Below are 22,336 nucleotides of genomic sequence, written 5' to 3' on the forward strand. Positions count from 1 at the left end.
CAGCACTGACATTAAGCACGAAGCACGGCCTATCGATAGTCGATAACTTGTGCACGTTCGATTACAAATAAAGTGAAATGCGCATTTATAATGTAAATGCTTTTCGTTGCAAACTAAATTTATTGTAAATAAAATTTTGCATATATTTAGCTAATAATCGTAAAAAAAGAATTTGATTATTATTTATTTCTATTTACAATTTATAAAAATATATAATAATATTCTTTTCTCGCGTATTTCTTTTTATTTCGAAAGCAAATAAAATCATATTACAGAAAAGATTATTATTAAATAAATAAGAAATAAAATTAAAGTCCCTTTATGCATTTCATTAAATTTTATAATAATTGTCTTTTCCATTTTATTTATTTTTTATTTCCGTAGCAAATAAAATCATATTAAATAATAAATAAATAGGAAAAGTATATACAAATTCTGTTGTGAAAAAATAAATAAATAAATAAATAAATAAAAAATAATACAAATATTAATAAAATAAAAATATATATCATATAAAATGTTGTGTACTTTATAAAATACAACAAATTATTGATTATAGATGATAAATTCCTTTAGTTCTTGAAAAAAAAATTGAAAAAAATAATACAAATAGTAAAATAAAAGAATATATGTATTTTTTAAATTAAACATATATATTTTTTTAATAAAAGTATAAGTACAAGTTTTTAAGTAAAAGTAATAAATGATATATATACATTTATTTTTTATTTATTTATTTTTTTTTTTAATGAAAAGTTTTGCATTTTTTTCTTCGTTTATTTTTGTCTTTTAATACTTAATATTTTTATTTTGCCTATTTATTTAATTTAATATAATTTTGTATTGCAATTTTCGAATTTTCCTGTCTATTTTCTCGTAAATAAAATTATAAATTTGTAATTTTAATTCAATTAAACACATACTAATTTTTTGTAGTTTATAAAATTGTAATAAATATTGATATTATCGTTTGTCGTTCGGTTGATAATTGCCATATTTTAATTTATTTTCCATTTTTATTGGCATTAAAGCTAGCCAGTCAGTCGACCCGTTGAAATTATTGCTTTGGTCTGACCATTTATGTCAGATGGCAGATTTTCATAATGGCGATTTCATTGGCATCAGCCTCGCCCCGCCCCAGTCCGGCCGGGCATCCACTTGACAGTCGTGGGCATCCCGTTTACTTGCGGTTTTGCGCAAATTCAAAGCCCAACGCTGGCGCCGCTGGCTCACGTCACATTTCCGGCTTTTCGAGTCGTGTGTGAAATATTAAAATTCAATTAAAATGGCGTTAATTCCAGCAGCCAGCAGGCAATAATGCTGCCAATGGCATGTCATAATTGTCATCCCCATTGAATATCCATCCATGTCATCCGCAGCGTTCCGCACTTTGCCATAATGATGCTCATCAACGTCTGCTCCGGCACCTGTGCCCAGTCCAACTCCTGCTGCTCCTGCTGCTGCTGCTACTGCTGCTGCTGCAGCTTGCTCTTGTGTTCAGGTTTTTGTGCTGCATCTGATTTAAAAACTCGCATGCAAATTGCACTTCAGACATCCATTTATCATGAATGCTGCTGCCGGCCAGCTCGACCAGTGCAGCCGGAGCGTCAATGGTTAATTAATAAATATCTTGCTGCCGTTGTGGTCCACTGAAGTGCCATAAATCTGAGACTCTTCAGCTGACCAATGGTCCACAAAGTTGTTCACGTCTATTGACCCACTCGTAAAAACCAGGCTAATTGCCTGAGTCTAGACTAAGCCAGAAAATGTAAAGTCTAAAGTGTGTTACTATAACGTGTACTCATAATAATAATACATATTTATAAGGATAACAGCAATGATAATAAGAATTATATAAAGTCTAAGTGCGAAAATAATTTAATATTTTTATTAAAAATATTTCAATAAAATAAATACATTTTATAATTTCTCTAAAAAATAAAATACTCAATTATATATGTAATATTCCTAACATTTACTTTGCACAGATTGCGTATGAAATGAACTCTTTTGAAACATCCAATCAGTCTATTGAATACCTCTATATATCATATATGTATATGTATGCATGTATGTACATATAGCAAGTGCAGCTCATTTCCTATTGTCAAGCAGCTGCGATGTCTGTTTGATTGGGCGTGCCGGCAGCCAAATAAATACCAATAAACAGACAAACACACACACACACACACACACACACGCACCCTCACACACACACACACTCCCTCACACAGCAGCAGACTCTTCAAAGCGCAAAGGTGTCAACTGTACAACACACTCACACCCAGGCAGACAGTGTGCATGGGTGAGACGGTGAGCCTGTGAGAGAGAGAGAGGGGGTGAGAGAGGGCGAAAGGTGGACCCCTTACAATTGAGGTGCTTCAGCCATCGAGTGGAGCGCGCGTTGCTGCTGCTGCTGCTGCTTAAGTCAATATTTGAGGGCGAGCAAAAGTTTCGCTAACAACTTTTCTATCTTTTCTCTTTTTGCTGCTGCTGCTGCTGCTGCAACAGTTGGAAGGAGTTTCTAGACCAAAGAGAGGCAGAGAGAGAGAGAGGGCAGAAAGTGGCGGGCATTTCTTGGGAGTTTCTTTGAAGTTGCCCAGAGTTGACACAGCCAAAAAATGTCACGAGACTTTGCCCACAGTCTGGGGGTCACAGAGGGGGTCACAGAGCTCATATTGGCCGTAGTCTTTGGTCGTTGGTTAAATTTTTAAATTTAACTAGTTTCGATAGTGCCAAAATGGGCGAAGAAGCGCCCACACCTGAGTGGCAGGGCTAGTACGCCTCATTGATTGCCCATTTAGAACCGCAAAATTTAATTTATCTGCCATCAGTTGATGTTCTTGCGGTTTGCCAATACACACACACACACACACACTCACAGAGATAGAGAACCCAAACCCAACGTTGGTTGGCCCTTTGTTTGGCATTTGTTCACTTTTTTTTTTGCCGTTGTAGTTGTTGTTGTTGCCTGTTGGAAAACCCATGTCAAAAATTGTACAACAGCCCAGGCGCTTGCTTCACTGATAACATTTTGCACTATGTGTGTGTGTGTGTGTGTGTGTGCATGTGTAGTCATGTGTGATTGTGTATCTGTCTCTGTGTGCGTGCGTGTGTGTGGTGTTTAAGATATCATCTGTCTCTGACGCCTCCCAGTCCCAAAGGCCCCCAAAATCCCGCAATCGCCCCAGCTCCATGCACCGACCGACACAGTCTACAGTCCGCCGTCTACAGTCAAACTGGGGCCCCAACGGTTTGGGCATTTCCTGTTACCTGCTGCCATTGCCACCTGCTGTTTGACACCTAAATTCGCTCATTGTTGGCGTTACTTTTATGAACTTGTAGCCGACTTCAACGGTAATCGCATTGACAACGGGAGCAGACAAGGAAACTCCTCTAGATGCTGCACAAGGGAATTGAAATACACTCACGCACGCACACCCACACATACACTAGCTCTGCTATATCGACAGGTGTGAGTGGATGTGTGTGTGTGTGTGTGTGTGTGTGTGTGCAGCTCGCGCTCAAATTTCAGCACTTCATTCAATTCGCAATTCGCAATTCATTTCAACAATTGAAATACGATTAGCGCCAAGGTGCGCGCTGAGCAAAGAGGAAACCCCACATCCACACACTCACACACACACGGACACACACACACGTATAGCTCCCGGCTTGGTTTAGCTACATTTTTGATTTATGTGAAATTGAGTTAAATTCGCTACACACATCTCTCGCTCACACACACAAACACACACACACACACTCATACATGTGTGCGCACTGTAATCCCATGCTTGGGCGGTCGCGTTCTAATCAAGACTATTCACTGGCCATAAATCAAATTAAATGGCTGTCACATATCGCCGGGCGCCAGTTCCGCCAGCTGCTCCATTGGCATCCATTGTGCCGGGCTGAGCTGTCAGAGCTGAGCATAATTAAAAGCGAGAAAAAAAGTAACCAAAGTGGTTCGAATGACGAGCTGGTTAAATAGTAAATGGGGTATAGACTAAGGGGAAGTACGTATTATTAATCAAAAGCTGTGGACGAAATTCTATAGCTCAAACCATAGCTAATTTCCTATTCATGGCTAGAAGCGACAATGGGTTAAAGGATTATAGAAGAATAATCTGGGCAGAGGCTATATAAGAGAGAGCCATTTGATTTCTAAACAAAGTAAGTCGTGGTGAAGGGTAAATAATATAATAAATATGCCTTAAGTTGATAGTCGTGGAGAAATCTGTCTTTCTTTTCACTCTCTCTCCTTTTCCATCTCTCCCTATTCCTCCCTCTCACTTCATCTCTCTCTCTCCATTCAAACTCTATTCATCACTCTCTCTACATCCCTCGCAGTCCATCTCACCATCTCACTCTCTCTCCCTCTCCATACCTCTTTCTCCATGTTATTGATGTAGGTATAATGTATAAGAGAAGGTTAATTGATGGAGACCGTTGTGAAAGGCTTACGATATATATTATATTCCAAATTATATACCTATAAATTTATTTTACTAAGCGCTGTCAGTTTTTTGCAACCTGATCTTAGAAGAACCCACTGTGCGTAGACAGTACAGGAATTTAATAAACCTCACCTAGCGAACCTCGGCCCAAGTAGCATAGCTTCAGCTGAAAAGTTCCATGATCTATATTTATACAGCCCATTTAGTCTCCCTCCGGCTACAATTCAGTTCTCAACCTTGGTTAAACTTCGCATAGCCGCAGTAACTCCCATTTGTAGTTCACGCCCAGAGACAGACCTACCCACAATTTGGATAATAAAACTCGTACAGTTAGTTTGTCATACCCAGTTTATTTTTTCGTGTTATGCAGCAAAATCGTATATTTAAAATGTCAAACAGCGTCGTGTTGTTAGGCAAACCGTACATGGCATGGTTCCTATGTGAGGGGCGTGTTCTTGTTGTTGGAGCAGTAAATAAGGGAAACACTAATGGGACATCGGACCTGGGCGACGGCTAATCTTTCGCATAAAATCCAAATCAGTGAGACCTGCGCTGTAGCCCTCGCCAGTCACCGGATTGCCCGCTGTGTGAAGGGATACACAGATATATATATATACATATATCAAGACATATAATCAGAATTTAGAACTATCTCACCTCGGCTCTTGGCTATCTTGGGCTTTAGTCCACCGACCCCATCTCCGTTTAGGCCCATGCCAGTTATGGGATTGCGTGAGCACAAATCCTTGTCAAAGTTGTTTAAATCAGTTTTCGGCTCCGAGTACTTATCAGCCATATTGTAGCAGCTGCACTTCCAAAAAGTCCTTGAAGTCCGATTTAAAATTATATATATTTACCTTTCAGGAATTTGGAATGAAAGCTCTAACGGCTTCTCTTTTAAAACCAAATTAAAATATATACCGAAATTTAAAAAAATATTTTGCTGTTGACGAATGTTTTATTTGTTTTGAAAACTTTCGGCTCTTCCGGCTGAATGAAGCGAAACCAAACAGACGTTATGAGTAAATATATATAAACTTTTTAACTAACGTTGAAATATCGATGGATTCGTGATCAAAGTTTAGATCAACGACTACTTGAGCTGTGTGTTTGAATTTTTTTTTTTTTAGATTCTGGTTTTCCGTAGCATTAAGTAGACGAATGCTATGGAATGTTGAATATACACTGAGATTGTACAGAGTTTGTAGTAGCTGGTCGAAATGATGGATTGAGCAAAGGCAGAGGGTTTCGGTAGGAAAACTATAAAACATATATCGAGGCAAAGGTTGCTCTGATGCGAGATTTCGAATGGGGAATGGGTGTATTTGTATACCAAAATTAATTTTTAGTGAGAGTTAAGGGTTTCTTCTTTCTGAACAGGCAAAAGGATGTGCGTTAAACTATATCTATATCTAACTACATATATATAGCTATATCAATCTGTTCGCTTTATCTATCTATCTATCCATGATATCGTAAGCCCATGCATTTAAAATTTCCGGTAACCCATATCATATCTTTAAGTATTCTTCATCTGCAAAGCATTAAGATGACTTTGACACAGATCAATATATAGAAAACAATTGTTCCGATTGGAAATTTTCACATTTGGGTAACTCCTCCAGTTGATGCTCATAAAACCTTCCTCTACCTCATAAAACTATTCAATTTATTAATACAGTATACTCCTTAATCATATCATCATCATGAATATCAATAATTAGTATTATTGTTCAATTTCCCCACAATTCCTCCCTGAGTTCCGCTGTTTTTTTTTAGCCCCTATTTACCTAGCAAAACTCATATCCTGTGCCCATATTCTCGCACCTTGCCCCCATTTGATTAGCTGCGGCATATTGTGGCCTGCAGCTAACACTTTTAGACCTTATTGCAGCTGCTTGCAGATTCCCCACTTCCTGCCTCCGCCTTGCCTCAAGAGTAGCTAATTTGGAGTTAGCCCAACCGCTCAACCTCCCAACCGCCCAACCGCTCGGCATTCGAAATCCTTTTGACTTCAAAGGCAGAACTGTTGCTTGGAGTGCTTGCGTTGTCAGCCCTCCCTCAAGTCCAAACACTTCACGTAGTGGTAGGCCGGGCCCGGACGCTCTACGCTGGTAGGCTCTCGCCTTTGACACTGTGCGAAACGTGCTGCTCTAGTGCTCCGTCCAGCTGGCACTTCAAGTGCATTTGTTTTTTGGCTTTTGTTTTAATTGGCATGCGAACCAGCTTGAAGGAGTCTTTCCCTCTGATTCAGCTTCAGCTCCAACTCCCGCTCCCGCTTCAGGTCCAACTCCCGCTCCAACTGCAACTACATGTGCGCTCCCCCCTGCATCGCCCAACCACTCCGCTCATTAAACATTTACTCGCAACGCTTTGTCGGCGTGAACTTTGATGTTGACTTTGCCAGGACTCTGAGGACTACGGCTACCTCCAGCCCTCTCTCTCCCACTCACTTTCTCTTGCTCTCTGCTACATGCAGAAGAGATAACCACTTGAGATTGCATCTCTCGTTGCTTTTGGCTCGGCTCGCAGCTCTCGTTTTGTCTTGTGAAAAATGCATTTTGCCGCAATTTGTGGGCTTCAGTGTGTGGGGCCATGTGTGTGTGTATTTGTTTGTGTGTGTGCGTAGGGTTGTATGCCCTTAGTTGATAGCCTCGCGTGCATATCTATGCAAGCTTGCCAGGCATGACCCCTCCGGCCATCGCTGCAATTGCATCTGCAGCGGCTCTTGTGCTGCATTTTTTCACAAAAATTAACATGAGATTTGTGGAAAATGTTGTTTACCGTTGCAACTTCTCGCCTTTGTACACACACAGAAGGACGGAAGCAAATCTTTGAGTTGGAGAGTTGAGGCTATACGATCAGTTGAAGAGAATGGGGCGTGTATATAAAATAGAGTCTATACGATCAATTTGACGAATTAGGGCTAGTAGAGAAGTCTTATCTAGAGGCTTGGTATGTCCTGAGTATAATGATTAGAGCAAGGTTTTAGTTGCTATGTGACTCTAAAGCTTTGAAGTGCCTGTCCTTACATCTCTCACTCTTACTCACTATACATTCTCATTCCCTCTATTCTTATGTGTTCTCTCTCTCTCTCTCTCTCTCTCTCTCTCTATCTCAGTCACTCTCTCTGTCTAGTGATAATTTGCTCTCTCTCCTTCTCTCTATCTTTTCTCTCTCTCTCTCTTAGTCACTCTCTCTATCTAGCAATCATTTGCTTGCTTTCTCTCCCTCTCTCTCTCTCTCTCCTTCAGTCACTCTCTCTGTCTAGCGATCATTTGCTTTCTTTCCTTCTCTCTCTCTATCTCTCTCTCTCACTTAGTTAAATTCACTCTATTGATCTCTCCCACAGTCTATCACTGTCAGTCTAATTCACCATCTGCCCTGTCTATCTTTCAGTCTCTGTCTCTCTCACTCCCTTTCTTTCTCAGTCTCTGTTAAATTGATCAAACTCGCATGCTTTTTAAAATAAATATCACATTCTCTCTTTGTCGGTCTCTCTCTCTCTCTTATTCTCTCTATATTAAGGGAAAAGCCCTTATTCATTCTCATTTTCGATTCCTACTCTCTCGCTCTCTCACTCCTACTCTATTAGTCTCTGTCTTTCTTGCAATGCATTTTCAACTCAAAAGTAGGCAACTGTTTTTTCACAATTTTCTTGCCGGCCAATTAAGACCGCAGCTGTACCAATACCGCACTCCCTCTCGCTCTCCCTCTCTCTCTCTCCCACGCCCATTCTGCTCCACACACACATACACTCAAAGAGTTGGCTCGTTTGGAAATACAATCAAAATTAAAACGCACATGCCATAAATCAAAGGCTTTCTGCCCGGGACTTGCAACTAGATACAATGCAATAGAGCTCCTGGAATCAGGCTCCACTAGAAGTCGAGTCGAGTTGAGTCGAGTTGAGTCGAGTCGAGCTCTGTTTGGCATTGTCATGCGGTTGTCTGTGGTCCTGTGGCAAGCGGCAATTCACTTAGGCAGCGCACACACCCCGCTCCCACCGCCCCCACAGCTCACCTCCCCTGACAGCTTGGCATCGTTTACCCAGCCATTCAAAATGCGACTACCTGTATTTATGGGTTTCCACGGTGGCTTTTATCTGGCAAAGAGCAATGGCAAAGCCAGCGCTAGTTACATTTCATTCAGCAAAAAAAAGCAAAAAAAATTTCATTCACTTATTCCTATATATCCTGCACTCTCTCACTCCCGCCCTCCCCTCTCTTTCGCTTTATGCTTGCCATTTGTTATTGCTGTTGTTGTTGCTGCTGCTGTTGCAGTTGCAATTGCAGTTGCAGTTGCATTTTAAGCGCTCGTTTTGATGCTGCACCTGGAGTAGCTTCAAGCTGCGGCAGTTTCGAGCTCTCTATAAAGCTGGCATTGTTTGCATATGCTCGCATTCCTTTGATCTTTCGCCAAGTGAAAGCGATTGCTGCCCCTTCAAGATATTCCCACTCCAGTTGCACTGTCAAAGTTAATTGCAAGGCCCGCTATCACATGTGCACCTGTGAATATATATGTATACCTGTTTGTATATCTATCTAGCTCTTTCTCTTGGCTCTAATTAAAAATATGTTTTCTTTTTTTTTTTTCATTTCTATTTTTCATATTTTTTCACATGTTTCGCATTTTTGTGCTGCTTTTCTGTGCGCTAAGTGCAATTAAAATGGTCAAAGCTGCGCAGTTCTTATTTGCATTTTTTGTCTAATAAGACTTGAGTTTTTTGTTAACATATGGTTTGGAGGGGTAGCTGAAGGACACACGACTCTATGAGTGAGTAGAGCACTTCTGCTTGCAGTTTGTTATTTATGTTTTTTTTTTAAGAGCCTTGAAAATGCTTTTGATGAATTGTTCCTGGTGCATGTGAGAGTGGAAATTGAATGGGATTTTCCTCAATTATTTATCAATATATTGTGTACATTAATAATGTTAAGATAATGATAATAGTTATGATGATGTCTTGGATATTTTTGACAAGTGCAATAGACGCTGGAGAGAAAAATTAGAATTACATCGATCAGGGTGAAAACCTGGCTGGCGGTATATAAAGCAGCACAACATTATTTGAATGAGAATGAAACACTGAAAGACTTAAATAAGAACATGATCTATGAGAGTGAAACCTCGACCTTTTAAGTTGAGCAACAAATGTAGAGAAAATTTCATGGAGAGTCAAGGCTACAGCTCACGCACACAGCTCGCAATACAGGAAACTAACCTAAGACTTCACGAAGAAGAAGAGATTGCTATTCTGGAATGGTATGAGGCGTTGGGGCGTATAAGAGTTGTACTCATATGGCATACTCTCATAATCTCAGCCTAAATGTTAAGAGACAACGAACTGCTGAATGGAACACTGTAGAAATAGCTGGAAGAATTGGAGGTAAATAGAAGCAAGCAGAAGGAGCCATAAAGGTGAAAGATGGACTGTGAGAGAGGGCGAGAGAGAGAGAGAGAGAGAGAGAGAGAGAGAGAGAGAGAGAGAGGGAGAGGGAGAGTATGTAAACAGCGGGAAAATGAGTATCAAATAATGAGTATATTAATAATGACTACGATTATTATTCTGAGTCTTATTCCCATTTCATAATAATTCTCAATTTCGATCTCGTTTTAATTCTTTTTTTCGTACTCATTGCCTATCTAATTCTAATTCTCATTCTCCTTCCTTCACCTTCTCATTCTCATTTTCATTTTCAATCCCATTCCCACTCTGACTTTCATTCACATTCTCAATCTCACTTCTCATTCGTCTTCTCACTCCCTTCGTTCTACTTCCATGTTTCGTTCTCTATTCCAAAATATTATTATTCTTATTAGTAATCCCATTATTAAAAGCATTAATATGTCAATTCGAATTGTTATTATATTTACAATCATTACAGTTGCTCGTACATCTTTCTCTCACAACATTGAATCAACATTCCCTAATTTTCCCGCTCTGCTTGCGCAATAAAAATTGATCATCCGTTTATCCCGTTGACAGCAGCTTAGGCTGCCCGCACTCAAAGTGGAATTCAAATGCCAAATGCTAATGTCTCATTTATGAGATGCACAACACACTCACACTCCCATTCACACACACACACACATGCGTTGCGTGTGTGCTTATTAAATCATTTATGCAGGCGTGCTTTATACATTTTCATTAAAGTTTAATCAATTTCGGTCGAGGCGAGGCGGCAGCTGCTTAAGTCTGAGTCCTGTTGCTTGAGCAACTGCTGCTGCTGCTGCTGCTGCAGCCTGTTGTCAGTCAGTGATTATGTAAATATTTCAGCACAAATTAAAATCAAAATTAAAATTACAAAAAGCTGCCAGCGGCAACACATGTTCGGCTGCCTGCGGTTCTGTTTGGGCGAACACAAATCTCCCAACTGGTGCCTTGGTGGGTGCCTAACACTTTGCCGCCTCGTTGCGCTGCTTAGAGAAGAAGCGACAAGCCGGAGAAGCTGGGAGAAGTTTTCTGCACGAGCAGAGGCTGTTGCCTGACTGCCTGCCCGCCTGCCTGCGCTCCCCTTCCTCCCCTTTGCTCCAAAACCATGTGTGTCTTATGGGAAATTTAAATAAAGTCAGCAGGCAATTTATTTGCATTAACATGTTGTTTCTCTGTGTGTGTATGTGTGTCTGCCTCTTTCTCTCTCTTTCCCTCCCTCTCTCTCTCTCTCTCTCTCTCCATCTGTTTCTGTGTGGCGTATGTTGCCGTATGCAAATTTCAGCGCCTGCTGTCAGCCGTTTGCCGTTTTGTCATTTGGTCGTTTGGTCGCTTCATTGAATTTTGCCATGCAATAAAATCAAATTGTTTAAAAGCTGCGTCCATGGCAACAACAACAAGAGCAACAACAATGGCAACATCAATGCAAGCCTGACCGCGCCCACTACCACAGTGCCGCCCACATTTGGCCATGCGCTGATTTATTGCTCGATTGCAGTTCGTTTTTATTTTATAGTTTGTATTTTGCAGCCAGCCCAAAAGTATGCTACGATTTTTTTATATTTTCACATTTCCCACTATAAATCAAAAGCAACAACAAAATTGCTATCGCCCATAGCTGTTGCAATTGTTGTTGCTGCTGTATTTAATCATTAACGTTTTTATGCGTGCCACGCTCTTATTGTTATTAATTAATCAGTGGAAATTGTTTAAAAAAATAACACAAAAAAATGAATTGGAAAAATTATCCAAGTCGCGCAGGAATTGCTCTATAAATGGAAGAGAGTAACAGGAATATACGCATATGGAAGATAGGTAATGAAATATTGATAAGTGAAAACTTGGAGGGAGGAATATCTGCATAAATTTTTAAACAAATATTCACACATAATTTTGAGGCAGTTTGATATAGGCTTGAAAACCGTAGCTATAGAAAAAAAAAAAAAATAATATTATATTATGTATATTATATTATATGTTATATTTTTTTTTTTTATATATTTTATGTTTTAATTCAAATTTATTTATTTATGTTTTTGGATATATTATTTATTTTTATGAATATATTTAATTTTGAAAAAATATGTAATGCAATATTTTATTACTAATAAAGTGTCACATAGAAATTAAAAATGAAAATAAATATATATATATAGACTGCAATTGCCCTTATATGATTTTTCCATATTTTTATGAGGTTTAGTTTAACGATTTCTATATATGGTTCTATTTAAATGTATTGCTAATAAAAATGTTTTAATTTAAAAAATATTGAAATATAAGTTCTTTAATTAACTGAAAGTTTAAATATTTCAAAAATAAATATTATAAAAATTTGTTGCATTAATTCATTGCGAGTATTCTATCGCCTTGACTAATTGGAACAGTAACTGCTTGATCCAATTAGAATTATAATTGTCTTTCTGTTTACTGAAATATTTATTTAATTAGATAATTAATCTAATACAAACTTTTATTTTAAATTTTTTGTTATGTTTGTAACATACTCACTGGCTAGCCTAAATATTTACCCATTTATACTCTACTTTAATTTTGCAGTCTTAAATAAGAAATAAAATACAAAAAGCAAAAAGCGAAAAGCGTAAAAAAAAGGACGTATACAATTGTCATAATATTCGCATTTCCGTCGCTCTCTGTTTCTGGCCGAAATGTAAACACAGTGCATTTCAGCTGACAGACCACTTATTGTTTATTGTTTATAATTTTTGTAATTTTAATTAAATAAGAGCGCCAGCCTTAATTAAAGCTGATGGCTCACTTGCCAGCTGACAGCTCGGCGCTGAATTATTCTATTTTTTTTTCTTTTTTGGGGCAACTACATGAACTTTAATTTGGACTGCAATGAAGTATTTCCGACACATTAACAGCAGCATCAGCATCAGCAACATCATTATCATTGTCAGCAACATCATCATCACCGTCATCAGCATGACTATGATCATTCTAAGAGCTGACATATTAAATCAAAGTCAAGTGTAAATCGTCAGCCAAGACAAGTGTCAAATGACAGTTGCGCAAATCATTACGATTAACAAATATAATATAAGAGCTAGCCATAAAAACAAATGAGCTGCAAGGGAGCAGCTCTATGGCGGCTGGCTGGCTGGGGGCATTACTCGTTCTGTGGACAGATTTGTGGTGTGTGTAAAAATGCTAAATAAACAGAAACAGAAACAGAGCCGAGTCGTACAACTGATTGAGTGCACTTCATGTGGGCGCGAACCCTGCTGCTGTTGCTGCTTCTGCAGTTGCCTCTTGAGAGCCGGCGGATAACTCAATTTCCTCGCCACTTGATGCTGTTTAGTTAACGCCAAAAACCAAATGATTAAGAGTGGGTGGACACTGACTAACAGATACCCTAAGTCATGGGGCGTGTTGCTGTTGGATGTGTTATATGTAGAGTGTCCACAAATAGGTTAATCAAATTGCACAAATGAATTGACCAGGCCGAAAAAGGAATTGCTTATCAGCTGTGCAGCCCATAGAGGAAACTATAAACCAAATTTGAGCAGGATAACCTCTAAAGTATTCGAGATATATTAGAACTGCAATTTTATAACGAGATCTATGAAATATTGAAGGTAATACGTGATTTGAAAATAAACTTTAACTGAGTATACTATAAAAGACGAGCAGATAAAATTAAAACCCTATACGGCCTATAGTTGCCAAGTTCCTTGAGGTCTATTGTATATATATATATATATATATATGAACAGACTGACTGTTAGACAAACTCAGCTGAATTACACATTACCCCATATTTCCTCATATTTGATATCTAATGAGTTGAGTTACTTACACACCCAACAACCAATATACCCCTTTTATTTGCTTTCAATTGCCATGGGGTATTCAGAGAGTGAAACCGCATTCTTCTTAATTTGAACTCAAGCGCCTCATAAAAATGGCAAATTGAGTGCCGCCCCCGTTGAGTATCTCATGTCCAGGCCAACACCAGCCCCTCCCCCCCTACATACCTGCACCGCCCACTCTGGCCACCCTGTCCACCTGCTGCAGTGCGTCTTGCCGGCATTTTAACTAATTGGCCAACAGTCAGGCCTCGATATTTTGGCGCATAGTCGCAATAGGTCGGTAAACAAACAAAAGCTTTCGGCCATAAAATAGCGTGTGGTAAACTGAAAAGTTCCTTGAACATCATCACTCTAATTGCTTTTTTCCCAATTTCTAATTGCAATGCAAACATATTTCGATAGCGCCGCAGGTGTTCGCTCCACAATTGCATGAATGAATTAAATTGTTGGAAAAATATTTGGCCAACGGCGATTTATTGAGCAATTAAGCTGGAGGTGGGGCCAAAACGCTTATCATAACGGACTAAAAACATAAACAGACCAACTAAATGGGAATCGAGGGAAATTTCTTTGAAAAAAAAATACTGAGAAATGTCTGTGTATGTGAGGGTAGCTTGTATATTCGTCAAACCCAAAGGAATTTCCATACTTTTGAACATTTTTCATTTTTCTAGACTATTTTGCGCTTTTCAATATCATTCAATATCATCATCTATAGGGCTACGACTCAGTGCTGGTTTGATTATTAGCCCACTTCAGCTACTACAAAGTTGGCTGCTTTTATCGTTCGACTATATTGTTCAACAGAGTCGCCAATGTCAGTGGCATTTGTCAACAACAGAAGCATTTCGACCCTTTAGGTAGCTGACCACAAGTGAGCCGGCCGGCAGGTCTTACAACCTGCTTACATAGCTGCTACAAAGCCACCCCTAGCTGGGTCCTTTCAGGGGGCTGGGGGCGCTTTGTTTTTGTGTACTTGGTGCTTGCTACGCGTGTATTACAGAGAAAGCGGACAATAGGAAATATATGCACTCTCAGCTCATGCGCATTGCAATGTTTCAAATTCCAAATTCCCCAATTGAGATCCAATTGGATTTATAAAAATATTTTATTTTTAAATTACGTTTGTAAGTTATTTGCATTGAAATACAAAGCAAAAAATTAAACTTGTATTTAAATAAACTTTCCCAACCATTTAAACTCTCCTCGCTGCTCATCTCCATTAGCCAATTCAAATTTAACGCACAAAATATCTAACGAGTTGGCAGCACTGTCAACCGCAATTCGCAAACGTTTCGGATTGTGACCGGCGCAATAGACAGCTGTTTGTTCTCGCGCTCTCGCTCTCTCTCTGTTGTGCTCTTTTTGTCGCACTTTTTGGCGACGCGCTCGCGATGTGCACGATAGACGAAGACACAGACGGCGGTCCGGTTGGAAAAGTCGCTAGAAATGTCAGTTAGCAAGTGGAAATCACCGGAAAAACTACGTAAAGCGGCAGAAACCAAAGCGATTAGCGGCAAACAGCGCAGCAAACGCTAACGCACAACAGCAGAGCAGCGCGTAGGGCAGCAGGTCGGTCGGTGGCTGCAGTGTGTTAGAGAAGTAAAAGAATGCGTAAATGCGAAATGCGAAACGCGAAAGCATAAGCAGAATCAGCAGCAGCGACGGCGGCGAATGCTGATAACAAAGCGTACGGCGTGTTAATAACAATAACAAAACGTCGCGCGTTTAATTAACAGACAGCGGCCAGCAGGGGCAGCGCAGTCGACGCTGACGTCGCATGTGGGAGTTTTATAGTTGAGAGAGTGTGAGAGAGAGTGACGTAGTGGAAGGAGCTGCCAGTTGAACTGATAAAAACTGCATTTGATTGCAATTTTGGCGGCATTTGCAAACCGAACGGCGGCGAACGCGCAACGAAAAAGAAATCAATAAAAAACAAAACAACCAAACGGTAAACGACAAAAGCCTGCCAACATTGGCTACTCTGTGTGTGTGCTAGAATGTGTGTGTGCGTGCGTGTCTGTGCCTATATGTGTGTGCGTGTATATCTAAATAGCAAAAAAGTTTGTGCGCTTGTGGAGCGCAGCTGTTTGATGAAAGTGAAGTACAAATCATTGACGGAAAATGCAAAAAAATAACAAAAATCAAATAAAAAAGAAACAAGCACAAAAGCAGGAACAAAACACAGTTGCACAAAACTCGCAACGACAACACCAAACACAAACAAAGCAAAAGAGAGCGAATGTTGACGGCGACGGCAACTGCAGCGTCTCTGTCGCCAGCTCAGACTACGAATAACGTTTTTTTTTTTTGTGTCGTTTTAGCGTATTTACGAGACGAGCTAACAACAACAACAACAACAGCAGCAGCTAGAGACATGCCAGACACACTTTGTTTTTTTGTTTTTGCTGTTGTTGGTGTTACTGGCTGCAAAAAGTATCTAGATAATTTCAGCAGACACGCTTTGTTTAGCTTTAACTGAATGCAAAACGGAATTTAAACTTGCCGGCAAAAATATTTTTAATATAGAAAAAAAATATACAAACATCTAGCATCTACACTTGTGCATGCATGTATGTATGTATATATCTATATATGTATTTAAAATGCATATTTTTCTATGAGCCAAAGGGCTAGTAGCTATTTTGTATATGCGGTCTCGCTCCTGCATGTTGGCTGGCAGTCAGCACTCAACTTCTGTCTGCTGCTTTAATTGAGTTAGTCTGGCAAGGCAAAAACAGAAACAGAAACAGCAACAGCAACAGCAACGGAAAAGGGAGCTCACGCAGGCAAAGAGAGCGGGCAAAGCGGAAAGCGAATCCTTCCTTCTCCTTACATTGCTTGAATGGGGTTGCCACTTTAAAGTGCAACAACAATTTAAAAGTCAAGGGAAATTTCTAATACACACATGTATGAGGGCGTACATGTGTGAGAATGAGTAAAGCTCAGGGGAAATAACGGCATGGTATTTATAGTATTTTATATGCAGAGAAATTAAATGGAAATTAAGGCATAGAGATAAAGGGAGTGTAATAGAAAAACTAAACTCCTTAAAAAAATTGTGTAAATACATATATACTTTTCTTATAAGATATCGTAATGGTAAATTTATTTTTTAGTATTTTATATGAAGAGAAATTGAAGGGAAATCAAAAAATAAACATTAAATAAGAAATAGAATACGTTATTAGAATATTTATAAACATATATAAATCTATTTTAAAAATATTTCTTATTAGCATTCTTCTTTTTAGGTGTATCACATTCCAATTAGCTTCATACACAGCTTATTTAAACAAGTTTTTATATAAAAAAATAATTGAAAAATATTAAAAAGATTAAAACTTTTATTATATATGAAACAAAAAATCATTTTTTTAAATTAAATAATATAGTCTCTCTTCTTTCTCAATTTTCAATTTTATATATTTCTAAACTTTTTTAAAAATATAGTTTAAAAAGTATATAAATTCATCTATATTTTCCTTGTTAGTTTTCATTATATTTTTTATATAAAAACTTTATTGGCTTGTTACCAGAAATGTTTATTCAGCTCATATATTGTTAGCCATGCCGTAAAGAGTTGCAATTTGCCGTTAGTTTTATCATATGTTTTTATTTATAACAAACACTTTAGAGAAGGGAAAAAAGAGACAGAGAAGCAACATGACAAACTAAAATTTGTTGTTGTTGTTGTTGGCATTTGTTGTGCGCCTTTTGAAATATCTGGCATTTTTTGTATTAAATTGTCAGTGAAACGAGTTGCTTCACGTCCTGTGCCTGTGCCCAGCTCCCAGCTCCCAGTTTCCTAGTCTCTTTCAACAATTCAAAACGTGAACTGCCACTAAAACATGCCAAAAATCTGCGCATTTAAAATATTTGCCCCAGAGCCCATTGAGAGGCAGCCAACCGGGCAGCGGACTCGAATTGTTCAACGTAAAATGTAAGAGGGGGGAAGGGAGGTGACTGGGGGTATAGGGACTAGAGCGTTGCCAGCTGGTTTTTGTTGTATGTATGTGTGTGTGTGTTTGTGGGTCCGCCACTTGGCTGCGATTTGATTTAGTTGTTTAGCCTGCCGGGCGGCCAGGGCCAGGGCCAGGGACAGCGACAACGGCGTTTGCCGTTTACCGTTTGCTTTTTACTGTTTGCTCTTTGGCTCCCTTTTTGGACCAGCAAGCTCGCACCTGGTTGCCATTCGGCGTTCTCTGTTTATTGTTTGCTATTGGCTGTGTGTGTGTGTGTGCTATGCGTGTGTGTGTCTGTGTTTTGCCACGTGCGTACCTCGTTTATCTTTGCTCCTCTTTGTAGCCGGCTTTTGTTGTGCTAGCCCGCGCTTTCCCACTCTCTCTCATTCTCTCTCTCTCTCTCCTTTTATTCAAATGCTCGGCAATTACTAATCAATATTTCTACAGGTCCGCAAAATGGATTAAAATAAAAACAATAATCGAATAAAAACACAATATAAACTTTCAGCAATCATCATAAATCTTCTCTCGATGTTTTACGCATCATTTAATAATTAAGAAGCAATCGCAACCGTTCCGTTCCGTTTTGTGCTAATGCAAAAAGTATACGACATACAAATATACATAAATCTTTCAACTTCACTAAAGTGCAATAACTATCATATAAACAACCCTATCGAATAAATATAAATCTATAAAAATATATGCGAATGCTTGCGCCACTATCTAGCTGCAATATATACAAAAATTGGTAAGTATTATTCATATTTAAAAATCCTAATAAGTTCTTAAGCCTATAAAAATCCATAATAAGTATTTCCTAAACGAAAATATTGACAGATTTTTTTGTTATTCGGTTGAATCTAGAGATAAAAATTATTTGAAATTTCAAATAATCCTAATTTTAATGAAAATTGACTATAGAACAACAAATTAAAAAAAAAAAATATATGATATTTATTTATTTTTTTTTATCAAATCTGAAATTAAAATCCCATATTTAATTTATAAATAATATAATAAAATTCTATATTTAAAATATAAAATTATAATTAAATCCAATTGAAGAAGATTGATGCTCTAAAATGTATTATTAATATTTAAAATAATTAAAAAATAATGGTGTTTAACATTTAAAAATATGGAAAGAGTTTAGAGTTAACTGAGTGGAAGACGTAATGAAGAAGATAGATTATAATTTATTCCAAATTCAAAGACCTTGACTTTTTCCCTTCCTCAGAAGAAACATCCTAATGTCAATCAAAGTTGTTTGTTGTCAATACAGTGCCTACTAGCTATTAAAACCCTGCTACTCCTAAATCATGTGGCAAGCTTAAATTTCTAGTTTATTTGTCGTCTCTAGTCTGTTTGTTGACTTCAATTCGGCTGCAAACACTAAAAACGAACTCAATTGGCTGCCAGAACTAGAGGGAAAATAGACTTGAGTGACGGAAGGAGGTGGATAAGGGCAAAGGACAAAGACGGGGGGCGACAGGGGAGAAGAGGGCGCTACAAATAATCCCAAACACTATTCAAGGGCAACTTTCACCAACTCTCGAGTGAAATTCATTGCTCTTCCTGTTGCCTCTCTCGCTCTATAGCTCCCTTTCTCTCTTTCTCTCTCTCTCTCTCTCGACGCTGTGGTTGCTGCTGCAGTAGCTGTGCGGCTGTGGCTTTGCCTCTGTGCCTGTGCCGCACCACCCGGTGGCTATACGGCTTGGCTATCAGGGCTACCGTCTGGCATTTTCATTTCGCTTGCCGCAGTGGTCGTCCACATTGGCAGTTTTCCTTCTACAATTTGTTTTTGTTTTTGTTTTTGGTTTTTTTTTTTGGCCCGGACGTCCATACATCAGGCCAAGTTCAAATTTCCTTTTTTATGAGTGGCGAAAATTGTTGCTGGCGCTCTTCAAGCTGTTGTTGTTATTATTTCTGTTTCGGCTGCGTCCCCAGCGCGAGCGGAAAGAAAATTTTGAAAATGCCTGCCAGGCCCACAGGCTCGGCGGCACACAGACTGCCATGGCAGACTGGCTGGCTGGCTGACTGACTGACTGGCAAGGACATGGTCACATGGCACATGGAGCATAAGAGCTACGTCAATGGCGGCGTCTCGCACCTTAGCCAACCACCCCCAAAATGCGTCCAAGTCCGTCGAACCCGGGCACATAACGATGCAGGAGGCTCTGTGCCCGGCTCTGTCTCGGCAACGTTTTCAACAATTTCCACATTTTATCTAACCACCCCCAAAAGTGTCGACTGCAGGCAAAAAAAGGAAGAAAAAAGGGAAAATTCTGCGGGCCAGAGAGAAAGAGAGGAGAGAGCGAGCACGAGCATGAGAGGTAAATTGTAGACGTTGCAGCCATTGCTCCAGTATTTGCAGTTATCGCAATAACCGTTAGCCGGCTATATATGTTAACTTTGTTATCAAGTTTGTTTATGCTGCATGCAGCAAAAGTTTTCAAAGAAGACTCTACGCCGGAGTCCGTCTGCTGACTAATAGTAAAACCAAAATAATAATCTATATCTCTTCAAATAATATTCCAAAATTTAAGCAATTTATCCTAATCTCTCTCAAAACTCTGGCAACACTCACAATACATTTTCCTCAAACAACAGGAAAATTATGAATGCTGTAAAATGTTTTTGTTACATCATTAAGCTTTCTGTTGCTTGAGTTCAGCTTGAGTTGTCCGAGTTTAGCGTTGCCAGATCGAGAAAGTTGATGAATTGATGCAGAAATAACAAATTATTGAGTGTATTTGATTTTAAGAACAAGTATATAAAAATACAAAAAAATTAAATTAATTTAAATTAAATAATATAAACATAATTATATTATACAAATAAAAAAAATATACTACAATTTTAATAATACAAATTTTAAATTTTATTTTAATAAATACAAATGAATAAATTAAATACATATATAAAAAAATAAAAATTGGGTATAAATAAATATATTATACATTTCTTTACTACAAAATATAAATGAATACATATGAATAAATTAAATACATGCATACATAAATTAACTTTTTTAATAAATAAATATATTTATAAATCATCTATAAATTATATAAAAATAAACTATCATAAGTAAAAGAGATTTATTTATATCAATTCAAATGTCTTGCCTTCCATTTAATATTAACCATAATATTCTTTCTTAGAGCATCAAAACTTCGTCTATTTTGCTAAAGTTTTTCGCTTTCGTTTATTCGTTTGTTCTTGTTGTCGTTTTCTTTACTTTTTTGTTGTTTTATTGGTGTTGCGGCTTGGGGCTCTTCACCTAGACAAATCACAAACGACAGACAGCAGGAAAAAAGGGAAATAAAAACAATCGGAAAACGTGTTTAACATTTTCATCTGGCGCTCATTGCCACTTTACAGTTTGCAATTTTAAACAATTTCTCTTGTTGCTCTCTGAAGGATTTCCACCTAACCCTTTTTGCACATGTGAGAAACTGGAAAAGAGAGAGAGGACAAAAAAAAAAAGGAGAAATAAAATAAATAAATAAAACGTACGCTGGAAAATTGTTTTTCTTTTGCTTTAATTTCGGTAATTTTTCTTTAGCCAAAAGAAAAATCGAGTTGTCGGGTTTTCTTCTTTTTTTTTTTGGGGTTCGAGTCCCCAAAACGATTTTTGGGGGTTGGTTTTAGCGTTGCCTTTGCCGTCGCCTTGTACTTTATTTTGTTGTATGTTTATGCGCTACGCGTTTTTCCCAAGATTGACTTTGACATTAGCCCCAAACGCACACACACACACACAGAGCAACACATTCATACACACATAGCTAGAGGACTAGGGCTATACTCTCTGGGCGCTACGGGGCGCTCTGCTCGCATTCGACACGGTTCGTCGTCGTCGCTGTTGCTGCTGTTGTTGTTGTTGTTGTTGTCGTTGTCCGCCATGTTGTTTTATTTTAGCACATTTACGTCATAATGGCATTTCCTTCCGCCTGCCTTTTTTTCTTGGCTTTCCTTTGACTTTTCCTCTTACTTGGCTGTACGCATTTTTATATCGTCTTCTTCGTCTTCTGCTCCTTTGTTGTTGTTGTTGTTGTTATTGTTGTAATTTTCATTGTGTCTGCTTTGGAAATTTATCAGAGTCCCGCTTTAATTTAGCCTTCGTCTTCCTTTATCGCATCGCCGTCCTGCCAAGCTCTGCTGTAATTGCTCTGCTTTATTGTCATTATTCTATGCGTCTCTCTCAACTGTTTCTTCTTTCTTCTTCTTCTTTCGTTGCTGTTGCTGTTGTTGTTGCTTATTTAATTTGATTTCTTTTTGATTTTTATTAGTTTCTGCCACCATACATTGGCCTCATTTTCCCTTTTTTCCCAGCGACTTTTCTCCTTTCATTTCCTTCGCCTTTCACTCGCACAATTTAAGAGATCTTTTCAGCCCCTAGTTTCACATAGTTGTAAGCAATTTAAGTTGCTGTCAGCCCATGCAACCAGCCCCTGCAGCCCACCCCGTGCACCCTGCACCCTGCACCCTTAACCGCATTGACAGCAACGACTGACGGCATTGACAATGATTGATTACCAAAATGGGCAACTGTATTTGGGGGCTACCGCAATGGCTACCCAATCTGGCACATTTCCCCACCTGCTCGAGCACATGAACCTGCCGTCGCCCAGCTTATCT

General features: G+C 38.7%; 1 protein-coding gene and 1 long non-coding RNA gene across 11 annotated transcripts in view; one reads left to right on the top strand and one right to left on the bottom strand.

Moving 5' to 3' along the window:
- Positions 1-4,790: 4,790 nt before the first annotated feature.
- On the bottom strand, positions 4,791-5,667 carry LOC6582690 (microtubule-associated protein Jupiter). Its single transcript, XM_002008346.4, has 2 exons — positions 5,118-5,667; positions 4,791-5,043 (listed from the first exon to the last, which is right to left on the bottom strand). The coding sequence occupies exons 1-2, from the start codon at positions 5,254-5,256 to the stop codon at positions 4,946-4,948; spliced, it is 237 nt and encodes a 78-aa protein (XP_002008382.1). The 5' UTR covers positions 5,257-5,667; the 3' UTR covers positions 4,791-4,945.
- A 9,445-nt stretch (positions 5,668-15,112) lies between these two features.
- LOC26528437 overlaps positions 15,113-22,336 on the top strand; it is a 62,458-nt gene continuing 55,234 nt past the window's right edge. The window contains exons 1-2 of one of the 10 annotated variants that reach the window (XR_006357540.1): positions 15,113-15,678; positions 18,201-18,443. This is a non-coding gene — a long non-coding RNA (uncharacterized LOC26528437). Of the gene's footprint in view, positions 15,679-18,139; positions 18,444-22,336 lie in introns of all 10 variants that reach the window. The other 9 variants (XR_006357542.1, XR_006357543.1, XR_004364324.2 and 6 more) reach the window with 9 other exon arrangements.

This window comes from Drosophila mojavensis, unplaced genomic scaffold (assembly GCF_018153725.1).
Source record: "Drosophila mojavensis isolate 15081-1352.22 unplaced genomic scaffold, ASM1815372v1 contig_74, whole genome shotgun sequence".
Taxonomy (NCBI): domain Eukaryota; kingdom Metazoa; phylum Arthropoda; class Insecta; order Diptera; family Drosophilidae; genus Drosophila; species Drosophila mojavensis.